Source organism: Cynocephalus volans, chromosome 3, assembly GCF_027409185.1.
Source record: "Cynocephalus volans isolate mCynVol1 chromosome 3, mCynVol1.pri, whole genome shotgun sequence".
NCBI lineage: Eukaryota > Metazoa > Chordata > Mammalia > Dermoptera > Cynocephalidae > Cynocephalus > Cynocephalus volans.
The window spans coordinates 122023308-122036943 of NC_084462.1; the positions used below are offsets into that span (position 1 = coordinate 122023308).

General features: G+C 38.4%; 1 protein-coding gene across 1 annotated transcript in view; it reads left to right on the plus strand.

Annotated features, from left to right (window-relative positions):
* The first annotated feature begins 7378 nt into the window (after window positions 1–7378).
* The window catches only part of TTC6 (tetratricopeptide repeat domain 6), a 164397-nt gene continuing 158139 nt past the window's right edge, over window positions 7379–13636 (plus strand). The window contains exon 1 of the mRNA XM_063090125.1: window positions 7379–8293. Coding sequence (XP_062946195.1) covers window positions 7379–8293 — 915 coding nt within the window. The remainder of the gene's footprint in view (window positions 8294–13636) is intronic.

Below are 13636 nucleotides of genomic sequence, written 5' to 3' on the forward strand. Positions count from 1 at the left end.
TCTCAGACAAACAAAAACTGCGGGAATTCACTACCACACGACCACCCTTACAAGAAATCCTCAAGGGAGTACTGGGTTTGGTTCCTGAAAAATAACTACCACTGCCATAAAAACCCAAGAAAAATCAATACCCACTAGTATAATAAAAATGGCATTCATGAAGAGAAAACAAGCAAACAAAAACGCTATCTACAACCTAAGGAACCAACAAACACAGAAACCAAACAGTAAATCAGAAAGCAAGGAACAAAAGACACCTAAGACAACCAAACAACCAATAAAATGCTAGGAATAAATCAACACCTTTCAATAACAACTCTGAATGTAAAAGGCTTAAATTCCCCAATCAAAAGACACAGACTGGCTGACTGGATCAAAAAGGAGGACCGAACTATATGCTACCTACAAGAGACCCACCTCACCCATAAAGATTCACACAGACTAAGAGTGAAAGGATGGAAAAAGATTTACCATGCAAACAGAAAAGAAAAACGAGCTGGAGTAGCTATTCTTATATCTGACAAAATAGACTTTAAACTAAAAACCATAAAAAGAGACAATGAGGGACACTACTTAATGATAAAAGGACTGATCCATCAAGAAGACATAACAATCATAAATATGTACGCACCCAATGTTGGAGCAGCCAGATTTATAAAACAAACTCTATTAGACCTAAAGAAGGAAATAGACACTAATACCATAATAGCAGGGGACCTGAACACCCCACTGTCAATATTAGACAGATCATCTAGGCAAAGAATCAGTAGAGAAACACAAGATCTAAACAAGACTCTAGACCAATTGGAATTGGCAGATATCTACAGAACATTCCAGCCAACAACCTCAGAATATTCATTCTTCTCATCAGCACATGGATCATTCTCCAGGATAGATCACATATTAGGTCACAAGTCGAGTCTCAATAAATTCAAAAAAATTGGAATTATCCCATGTATCTTCTCAGACCACAATGGATTAAAACTATAAATTAATAACAAACGAAACTCTGGAAACTATACAAACACATTGAAATTAAACAGCATTCTACTTAATAACATATGGGTCCAAGAAGAAATCAAGCAGGAAATCAAAAAATTTATTGAAACTAATGAAAACAATGATACATCATACCAAAACCTGTGGGATACTGCAAAAGCAGTATTGAGGGGGAAATTTATTGCATTAAATGCTCACCTCAGAAGAATGGAAAGATGGCAAGTGAACAACCTAACACTTCACCTTAAAGAACTAGAAAAACAAGAACAATCCAAACCTAAAGTTAGCAGACGGAAAGAAATCATTAAGATCAGAGCAGAACTGAATGAAATTGAAAACCAAAAAACAATTCAAAAGATCAACGAATCAAAAAGTTGGTATTTTGAAAAGATAAATAAAATTGACAAACCATTAGCATGGCTAACAAAAAAAAGAAGAGAGAAGACTCAAATAACAAAAATTAGAAATGAAAAAGGCGATATTACAACTGATTCATCTGAAATACAAGGAATCATTCGAAACTACTATAAACAACGATACGCCAACAAATTTGAAAATCTGGAGGAAATGGATAAATTTCTGGACACACACAAGCTCCCAAAGAACCATGAAGACGTAGAAAATTTGAACAGACCAATAAGAATAAAGGAGATTGAAGCTGTTATCAGAAGGCTCCCAACAAAGAAAAGCCCAGGACCAGATGGATTCACAGCAGAATTTTACCAAACATTCAAAGAGGAATTGACACCGATTCTTTACACACTATTCCAAAAGATTGAAACGGACGCAAATCTCCCAAACTCATTCTATGAAGCAAGCATCATCCTGATACCAAAACCAGGTAAAGATATAACCAAAAAAGAAAACTACAGGCTGATATCCTTGATGAATATAGATGCAAAAATCCTCACTAAAATACTAGCAAACAGAATACAGCAACACATATGAAAAATTATTCATCACGATCAAGTGGGATTCATCCCAGGGATGCAAGGTTGGTTCAACATACGCAAATCAATAAATGTGATACACCATATTAATAAACTCAAACACAAGGACCATATGATCATCTCTATAGATGCTGAAAAAGCATTTGATAAAGTTCAGCACTCATTCATGACAAAGACCCTCTATAAGTTAGGTATAGAGGGAAAGTATCTCAACATAATTAAAGCCATATATGCCAAACCCACTGCCAATATCATCCTGAATGGGCAAAAGCTGAAAGCTTTTCCTTTAAGAACAGGAACTAGACAAGGATGCCCACTCTCACCACTCCTATTCACCATAGTGTTGGAAGTACTAGCCAGAGCAATCAGAGAAGAGAAGGAAATAAAGGGCATCCAGATTGGAAAAGATGAAGTCAAACTGTCCCTGTTTGCAGATGACATGATCCTATATATCGAACAGCCTAAAACCTCTACAAAAAAACTGTTGGAATTGATAAATGATTTCAGCACAGTAGCAGGATACAAAATTAACACACAAAAATCAGTAGCATTTCTTTTCTCCAATAGTGAACATACAGAATGAGAAATCAAGAAAGCCTGCCTATTTACAATAGCCACTAAAAAAATAAAATACTTAGGAATTGAGTTAACCAAGGAGGTGAAAAATCTCTATAATGAGAACTACAAACTACTGCTGAGAGAAATTAGAGAGGATACAAGAAGATGGAAAGATATTCCATGCTCTTGGATTGGAAGAATCAACATAGTGAAAATGTCCATACTACCCAAAGTGATATACAAATTCAATGCAATCCCCATCAAAATTCCAAAGACATTTTTCTCAGAAATGGAAAAAACTATCCAGACATTTATATGGAACGATAAAAGACCACGCATAGCCAAAGCAATGCTGAGCAAAAAAAATAAAGCTGGAGGCATAACACTTCCTAACTTTAAGCTATACTACAAAGCTATAATAACCAAAACAGTATCGTACTGGCATAAAAACAGACACACTGACCAATGGACTAGAATAGAGAATCCAGAAATCAATCCACACACTTACTACCATCTGATCTTTGACAAAGGCACCAAGCCTATTCACTGGGGAAGGGACTGCCTCTTCAGCAAATGGTGCTGGGATAACTGGATATCCATATGCAGGAGAATGAAACTAGATCCATACCTCTCACCATATACTAAAACCAACTCAAAATGGATTAAGGATTTAAATATACACCCTGAAACAATAAAACTTCTTAAAGAAAACATAGGAGAAACACTTCAGGAAATAGGACTGGGCACAGACTTCATGAATACGACCCCAAAAGCACGGGCAACCAAAGGAAAAATAAACAGATGGGATTATATCAAACTAAAAAGCTTCTGCACAGCAAAAGAAACAATTAACAGAGTTAAAAGATAACCAACAGAGTGGGAGAAAATATTTGCAAAATATACATGTGACAAAGGATTAATATCCAGAATATATAAGGAACTCAAACAACTTTACAAGAAGAAAACAAGCAACCCAATTAAAAAATGGGCAAAATAGCTAAGTAGGCATTTCCCTAAGGAAGATATACAGATGGCCAACAGACATATGAAAAAATGCTCAACATCACTCAGCATCCGGGAAATGCAAATCAAAACCACATTGAGATACCATCTAACCCCAGTTAGGATGGCTAAAATCCAAAAGACTCTGAATGATAAATGCTGGCGAGGTTGCGGAGAAAAAGGAACTCTCATACATTGTTGGTGGGACTTCAAAATGGTGCAGCCTCTATGGAAAATGGTATGGAGGTTCCTCAAACAATTACAGATAGATCTACCATACGACCCAGCTATGCCACTGTTGGGAATATACCCAGAGGAATGGAAATCATCAAGTCGAAAGTATACCTGTTCCCCAATGTTCATCGCAGCACTCTTTACAATAGCCAAGAGTTGGAACTAGCCCAAATGTCCATCATCAGATGAGTGGATACGGAAAATGTGGTACATCTACACAATGGAATACTACTCAGCTATAAAAACGAATGAAATACTGCCATTTGCAACAACATGGATGGACCTTGAGAGAATTATATTAAGTGAAACAAGTCAGGCACAGAAAGAGAAATACCACATGTTCTCACTTATTGGTGGGAGCTAAAAATTAATATATAAATTCACACACACACACACACACACACACACACACACACACACAAAAAAAAAAAAAAAAAAACCGGGGGGGAGGGGGAGAAGATATAACAACCACAATTACTTGAAGTTGATAGGACAAGCAAACAGAAAGGACATTGTTGGGGGGGAGGGGGAGGGAGAAGGGAGGGAGGTTTTGGTGATGGGGAGCAATAATCAGCCACAATGTATATCGACAAAATAAAATTTAAAAAAAAGCAACTTTCCTAGTAAGAACTCATGGGAATATACTGAGAAGTGTTAAACAATGAACAGTTGTTAAATTGCGATAGCAAACCAAGTGCCTGGGAGAAGTTGGGAAGGGCATCCAAAGCAGGAACTAAGAAATAAAAAGGTAGTAAAGTTGGGACAGCCAAGTCAGATTCTCATCAGGTATTCAAGTGCTTCTGGCCTGTGCTCTGTTCCAGTTACTACCTTTCAGCCTTTTGCCGGAAGAAATGCAGATGGTGTCGGTAAGAACATATTACCACCTGTGCAAACAATATCAGCCAAAATACTGTGAGGAGGATTATATAGCATTTTTAAAATAAGGAAACTTCCTTCAGGGCTTTAGAAATCATTTCTAATATAATATAATGTAGTAATGTTCGTATACTATGGCCTGGACAACAGGCAACAGATCATTATTTTCACTTTTTGATATGAACACTTGGTATGGATAGAATTGAATTGTCCAAGGTCTAGTCAGTCGTGGAGCTGGGTAAAGGAAAAAAAAACCTATTAATTCCCAAATGAGAGCTTTATCATGTAGCTGGGGCTTCAGTTTGAGAATCAGCAGTTCACATGTTAGAAATTAAAAGCACTATGACTATATTTGGAGGATAAATAAGATATTTTCTTCATACTGCCCAAACTACATGATAAATGAAGAATTCTAATTGTAAAGATAACTTATGAATTCATAGGAGTCCAGCCGAGCAATGTGGATAATGATAAAGAAATGAAAAGTAAAATAAAAAAATATTTTCCACATTTAAGTTTTAAATCCATATGGATTTATTTTGGTGCATGGTATGAAATGAGGTGTAATTTTCTTCCCAAATGGTCAACCAGTTGCCTTAGCACAATTTATTGAACAATTCTTCCTTTTATCACCAATTTAATGCTGCCTTTATCATATGTCATATTATTCTGAATTTTTCTTTTTTTTTTGAAACATAATTAATTAACCATATTTGTGGAGTACCTTAATTCTTTTCCTTACTCTCTCAGCCTATCTGTTGATTCCAGCAGCAGTATTTCAGTTCTGGTTCTTCTATCTGTATAAGTTTTAATTGTCTGGTGGCTCCCTTATTTATTTTTTTCATATTTTTGGCTAATCTATGCTATTTATTATTTCAAATGAATTCAGAATTACTTTCAAAGTTCAAAATATCATTTTTAGATTTTTGTGGTGGCATTAAACCAATACAGTAATTTGTGAAGACCTCATGTAATTAAAATATTTGGTCTTCCCACCAAGGAACACTAACTCTCTATTTAGTTGATTCTTTCTCTTATGTCCTTCAGTAAACTTTACAGACATTTTATTCATGTAGTTTTAGTACATTTATTGTTATGTTTATGCCTAGATACTTACTCTTTAAAAAAAATTATAAATGAAAGTTTGCCATTATATTTCTGATTGGACCATTTTGGTATAAAGGAAGGTATTGGTTTTTGTATAATTTTTTTTTTCAATTCAAATCCCTTTCAGAACTTTATTATAGTTCTAAATAGTTCTTTAGTGCCTGGGTTTTCTAGGTAGACAATCATATCTGCCAATAATGATGATATTCCAGAGATGTTTCTGCTTTATTTATTTATTTATTTATTTAAAAAGCTTGTCCTTGGGTTTTCTTTAAAAAAAAAAATTACTGTTTTTCTAATTCATTATTTTCTCTTTTTATTTTCATTATTTTACCCCTATTTCTTAAACTCTCCTCTTCTTGGCTTCTGTGGAACTCCATTCTCATTTTCCTCTCTGATTGCTCTTGTTCCTCCCACCTTCCAAAGGTAAGTGTGACACAGAATCTGTCATTGACCTCTACTCTGTATTTCCTGTTAGCCAGCTTTGGTAACAATCTCAGCATTTTCAAGATCTCAGAATCCACTTTATGATCATGAATAGCTGGCCTTGCTGAATAAGTTTTTTTTTTTAATTGTGTGATAAAATACACATAATATAAAATTTACCTCAACCATTTTGAAGTGTACAGTTCAATAAATAATAGAAATTTTATTATGTATTTGGTTATGATCAAGACTTCATCAAGGTGATTCAAAGTCCCTATTTTATAAAGGAGCTTTAATTGCTCTTATTTATTCCTAATCAATGGACAGGTCCTGTCAGTCTTACCTGTTGTGTCTCTATTTTCTCTGCTCCATTACCAAGGTCAGGTCTCAGGCTCAAGCTACCAAGACTCTTATTTGCCCTTCCTGCCTTTATTCTTTCTTCCACTCAATATTAATATCCCTCAAGCACCAGATTCTATCAAGACACTTTTCTGCTAAAGATTTTGAGTGGTTTCCGGTATCTCGCAGAAAAAGTACAAACACCTGGCATTCAAGGACTCATAATCTGGCTGTCCACTTCTCTCTTCCTACACTCTGCTGTAGCTCAGGTGACACACTGAAGGAAGTGGGCTGGGTAAGGGAGGGACACCTGGGACCAGCTGGAGAAAGAGGGGACAGGAGCTATCTAGCAACAGAGCAGGAATTTGGATCTTGCATTAGCAGATCCTTCACTTTTTTTTTCCTCCAGAGAAACCGCAAGTCTGGAGTTTTATGTGAAAATCTCCCAATTTAAAATTGTTGACTATGATTTAATGTTTCTGAAAAACATGTTTGTGGGCTGGATACAGTTAGTTGGTGACTTCTATTTTCTCTTAGCAGGGCTACTTTAGATTTTTTGTGCCTATGCCCCATGTAGTCTCTCATGCCTGGAAGTGGGACACCACCTCATAGTCTAAAGAAATGTTAAAATAAGTGCAGTAGGGGTTTGAGCAACCTCCACTGAAATAAAGTACTGCTTTTGAGGTTTCTCTTGGTTCTTGTGAAAAGGCCAATCAATGGATATGAAATTATCCACTAATTTTACCCACTTGTGCCTCAGGAAGCACCGTGAGGGTCTATCATGAGAAGCTTTGATGAGCTGGAATTTTATTTATCGATAGAAGTTTTGTTCTAAACACACACACACCCATATATATTTGGTTATTTTACAGGTCTAATTTGTCAAGATGTCCACTATTCCGAAGCACTTTGGACTGAAACACAAAGAAGAATCGTACGTGTTTAAAGAGCTTGAGAAGGTTCGCCAGGAGACTAGAAAGGATTTTCTCCGATTCAAGCAGAAGTTGGCCTCCACGCCGGCTGTAGATGAAGGCCCAGTCCATGGCCTCCAGGCCCCCCGCCTTGGGGGGAAGGAGTGCGTTTTCTCCTCTGGACCCCGAACGTCCAAAAGGTCCCCTCCGACTAAAGGCCCAGCGACCCTCCCTGCGGCCCTCGGGCAGGAGGCGCCCCCAGGCCTGGGAGAGGCGGTGGCTCCCGGGAAGACCCGGCCGTTTTGCCCCCAGGACTTTTACTTGCGGAGCTCTGCGTTCCTACGGCTGCGTCCCCAGAAGAGGCCACCGGTCATCGCCTCGGGGGTCGGCACGTCCAAACCTGTCGTCCTGCTGCCGCCGCCCGTGCCGCCGGCGAAGCCCAGAGCGCGCCGGGAGAGCCCGAGCCCCGCAGCCGCCGGGCGGGTCCTCGGCCCGGGCCGCAGGCGCCAAGCGAGCGGAGACGCAGACCCGCGCGCAGACGCCCGCAAGGCCAAGGAGAGGAAGGCCGGCTCCATCAGCGAGGACAGCGACGCGGAGGCGGCCAGCCGGCGGAGGAGGCTGAGGATCCGCACCCACTTCGTACGCCAGAGCTCGACCGTCGACGCGCGAAAACCGTCTGGCTCCGTCTCCAAAGCAGAGCGGGAGAGCGGCCCTCCGGGCGACACGCGACAGGCCGCACAACTGCCGGCCCTGCTGCCCGCCCGAGCCACCCCCAGGTCCATCGAGGACATCATCACTTCGCAGCAGTCCGAGGCCCAGCTGGCCTCCGACCAGACCTTCAGAGAGCTCATAGAGAGCGTCCTCGGCCAGAACTACGACATCAGCATGCAAGTAGGTGAACCAGAACGACAGTAAGAGTTCTTCTGGGTGAACGTAACTGTAAGATATGTCATATATAATGTTATATAATATTTCATTGTATGTGATTTGTTACAACACAAAACACTGTGGTGGTGTGCAGCTTTGCATTTTGTTTCGATTTTGAATATGAATTTTTGAATTTTTCCGTCGAGGGTGTGTATCCTCTTTTAAAAGTGAAAGAAATTGAGAAGTTATTCCAAAAATGGTTCAAAGAACATCAGCTGAAGACCTGAGTAATACTTCAACAAGTAGCCTTCCCTTTAAAATGCTTTGTGATATTAGGAGTGAGATAATAGAACAAGCATTTTATATGAAAAACTCGATAGTGAATTATGGTAAAAGTGAATTTATATTCTGCGAAGATCAGTCCATTACTATTAAGAAGATTAATTTATAAGAATCTATAATATTTTCAGTGAGAACCATTCTCTTGAAACTTTTTATAAAAACTTATTTTCTAAGCCTTCCTAGTTATAGGGACTCATAAGTGCTTCTTGTATGCCAAGCACAATGGTATATACTTTATGTCCATTTTTGTCCCAACAACAACCCCATCAGGCAGATAGATACCATAAAAGTCCTATTTTATGTAGGCTTTCTAGCTTTAAAGAGGTTAAAGGATTGGCCCAGTGTTTTGCAAGTAATGCATGGTGAGCTGGGGTTTCACACCAGGCAGTCTCACCCAGAGACTGAACTGGAATCTTGCCCTGGATGGTCCATTTGTTGACTATGCTATGTCCCCAGCAGGAAACAAAGCTAGTTAGGGTCATATTTTAGTTTAAGATATTTTGTCCATTATATAGAATTTGTTTTGGCAGAGACATTCAAAGCAAAAATAGTAACAAGGAAACTTGAGCCCTACACCTAAAGAAAGGAAGAAAAAAACCCAAACAAAACATTTTTTTTTTTCTTGAGAATGACAATGAGATTGACAGTAAGAGGGAAGAAGATTCTATTACTGTTCTTGGCTGAGGCTCCACATCTCTTGTTAGTACACAGAATACTGCTGCCACATTAAGTCTTTAAAATAGTTTTAGCCCCAGAATACACGCTTGGCTGTGATTTAAGGAATGTGATCATAAAGGGAAACAAAAACATGTATGAACAAGAGCCCCCAATGTCATCTTTGACCTAATGTTTGTGGGCAGGCACAAATGTTCTGAATTAAGACCCACCCCTCCCCATGGTTACTGAACAAGATCACTGTGACTGCTTGGGCTGTTTCAAAATGGCTATTTCTAATTAGATTTTCTGTGAATCTAATAGAAAAAGGAATCAGTGATGCCCATTCAAGAGCCTTAGCAAAGAGAAGAAAGGCCTTGGTGCCCTTGTGCGATGGGCCCCACACCCTATCCTATGGCATAGTCAAGTAATTTGACATGATGAGGGACCCATATTAGAAACTGGCTGAGAGGTCCTATACATTTGAGGAAAGTGATACTTCAGAGCAGGGGCCCATAAGAAAGAGTACACTTTAAAGAGCTCAAATGGAATTAGGGGTATATGAAGGGAGTATTAAGTGGATAATGAACATCAGGACAGTGAATTCTGTTCTTCTACCAGAAGTATTCATTAGTCTTGTGTATCCTTTTTTGGTTCTTTAGTTACCTGAACTGTTTTATGTAGGAGGGTGGCATGGATTATGGAGAATTAGAATCAGGATCCAGAGGCTCTAGCTGTGTGTTATAGGACTTGGACAGTGTCAGATGTCTCACTCTCATTCCTGCCTTCCATTATCTTGATTTTTTTTTTTAAAGCGGACTGGATTTTGTTCTTGGTTTTTAAATTTTGTTTCCTCCCACTCCCAACAATTCTATAAGATTGAGCTTGCATTATTTTGAGTAAAAATGGTTTCCAAAGTTTTATTAGAATGAAAAAGGAACAATGGGGAATTTGTAGAAATGGCATTGGGTGGTTAAGTGAGAGGTAGCAATAAAAACACAAGTGTAAAAGGGGTGTCTAAATTATGATTTTTAAAGTTCTTAAAAATATTAAAATAAGGACATTTGTTTTAAACATTTAAAGTTTATGTAAACCATATTCTCTCCAGGAAAAGCAATAGATATTTCACTTTAGAAATCTTAACTTGGAGCCACACAGCAGTCCCTAGAGGGAACACCAAAGGGCAAGACAGTCTTGGCAGGCTGTATGGTCTCTGTTTAAAGCTCGGGCAAAACCATTCCAGAACTTGACTGTCAATTGTAGGTCCTACATCTAAACCAGGGTTCCTCAACCTTGGCATACTTGAGTTTTCAGCCAGATAATTCTTCATTGTGTGTAGCTGTCCTACAAATTGCAGGATGTTTTGAAGCATCTCTGGCCTCTACCCACTAGATGCCAGTAGCACTTCCCAAGTCATGACAATAAAAAATGTCTCTAGATGTTGCCAAATGAGCCCTTGGGGAGAGGGGCAAAATCGCCCCACCCCGCCTCCATCAACATGAGAACCATTGACCTAAACAGTATGTATACACCATGGCAGGAGAGGTAGGGATGTTATAAATGTTTATTTTACTGAGGAGTTCAATATTATCACTCATGAAATACATTCTTATTATGAGGCCTGAGTTCAGAGACCACCTTCCAGGTACTAATTGAGGATGGAGGAGCCCGGCTGTCCTTGCTTCTGTCATGTGTAGTTGTTTTTGTTCATACAGCTCAAAAAGAAAATAGCTTAGCATGATCTAGGTAAGATAGAATACATGTTCCAAGGTCTCCTATAAGCAAATAATGTATAGTCCACATGAAAATGTTATATCATAAAACTTATGCCTATTTCTGCTTCAGGGAAGATGAAATAGATACACTTTTCCCTATTCCTCCTGCTAAATACAACTAAGTACAAACTCTGAACATTATATATATAAAAAAAAAAATGAGACGACTCCAAAAGGTGGATAACAGAAGACAGACCAGCTATGGATATTGGGACACAAGGAATTACATGGTGATGAGTTCTCTGCATTTTCTTTTTGCCTATTATCTCCCAGACTTGGAGCTAAAGAAGCTGGTAACCCTAGGAATGCCAGTTGGTACAGATAGAGAAAGCCTCCTCTCTTTAGCCAAAGGATCAGGAAAGGGGCAGACTAGCAAGACAGAAAACTTTTAAGCAATAACTGTGCAGCTCTAAACAAACACTGCAGAAAAACCTGTAGCCCCATCCCACTCCATCAGCCAAAGCTGGACTTCCAGTCTCAGCAGGCTGTAGCAAGGTGCCTCCTCACCTTCCCACTGGGGTGGTATCAGTGGAGAGTCCAGACTTGCAACACTATCCAGCAGTAAAGATGTCACTTTCTCCCCACTCCCTGTGGTATGGAGAATAGCAATGAGACATTCCTATTCCTTCCAACTGGGATAGTGTCAGCAGAAGCCTGTGTGGAGCCTGAACACCTTCTCCCACCCAGCAGTAACAAGGTGGTCTCCACTTCTGGTGCCAGTGGAGGTTGAGTGGAGAACCTGTTCTTCTACTCCTAGCTGGCAGTAATGAGGCAGTGCCTGCCCTCCCCGCATTGCCTCTGTTAAAGTAGTGTCAGAGGAAGCCAGCTAAAACAAAAAGTTTAAATAAAATCCAGACTCTCATACTACCCCAAAATATCCAGGTTTCAGTAGAAAATAACTTGTCACGCCAAGAACCAGAAACATCTCAACTTGGAAGAAGAAATGACAATCAGTAGATGCCAACATTGAAATGACAGAGATGTTAGAATTATCTGACAAACATCTTAAGGCAGCCCTCAAGAAAATGCTTCAATGAGCAATTATGAATATACATGAAATAAATGAAAAAATAGAAATCTTAGCAGAGAAGTAGAAAGTCTCGATAAATTAACAGATGATATAAAGAAAAACCAAAGGAAATTTTTACAGCTGAAAAATAAAATAACTGAAATAAAAATTCAGTAGATGGGCTCAACAGCTGAATGGAGAGGACAGGGGATAGAATCAGTTATATTGAAGAAAGAACAATATAACTTACCCATGCTGAACATCAGAAAGACAATAGGTTGAGGGAAAAAATGACAGAGCCTCAAGGAGCTATGGGACTATAACAAAATATGTAACCTTTATGTCATCACAATGTGTGATGGTCAAATCAGGGTAGTTAGCATATTCATCATTGCAAAAATTTATCATTCCATGTGATGAGAACATTTGAGCTTTTCTAGATATTTGAGAATATACAATAAATTATTGTTAACTATAGATGTCTAGCACTACTGTATACCACTAGAATTTATTTTTCCTATCTAGCTGTAATTTTGTTCATCAACCAACCTCTCACTATCCCTCTTCCCTTTTTCTTTCCTAGTCTCTAGTAACCATGACTCTACTTTCTCCTTCTGAAAGTTCAATGTCTTATTATTATCATTATATGCTTCCAAATATGAGTGAGGACATGCAGTATTTATTTTTCTGTGCCTGACTCATTTTACTTAACATAATGTCTTCCAGGCTCATCCATGTTGCCACAAATGACAGGACTTTATTCTTTTTCATGGATGAGTAGTATTTCATTTTATATATACCACATTTTCTTTATCTATTCATCTGTCGATGGGCACCTCGGATGATTCCATATGTTGGCTAAAAGACATACAAATTAGAAAAGAGGAATTCAAATTTTTCCTCTTGTAGATGACATGACCTTATACATAGAAAAACCTAAATAATTCACTAAAAACTCTTAGAACTGATAAACGAATTCAGTAAAGTCGTAGGACACAAAAATACAAAAATCTACACAACAACCAACTAGCTGAGAAAGAAATCAAGAAAACAAGCCCATTTACAATAGCTACCAAAAAATAAAGTACCTAGGAATAAATTTAACCAAGAAGGTGAGAGATCTGTACAGTGAAACCTACAAAACACTGATGAAAGAAATTTAAAAAAGACACAAAAAATAGAAAGACATTCCATGTTCATGGTTGAAAGAATTAATATTGTCAAAATGACCATACTACCAAAAGCAATCTATAGATTCATTGCAATTCTTATCTCAATACCAATGCCATTCTTCACAGAAATAGAAAAAAAAAAAAAGCCCTAAAATTTATATGGAACCACAAAAGACTTTGAATAGCCAAAGTAATCCTGAGCAAAAGGGACAAAGCTGGAGGCATTACACTACCTGTCTTCAAAATATACTACAAAGCTATGGTAATCAAATCAACATGCTACTGGCATAAAAACAGACACATGGATGAATGGAACAGGATAGAGAGCCTAGAAAGAAATCCACGTATCTATAGCCAACTGATCTTTGAAAAAGGCACAGAGAACATACCATGCGGAAAGGATAACTTCTTCAAT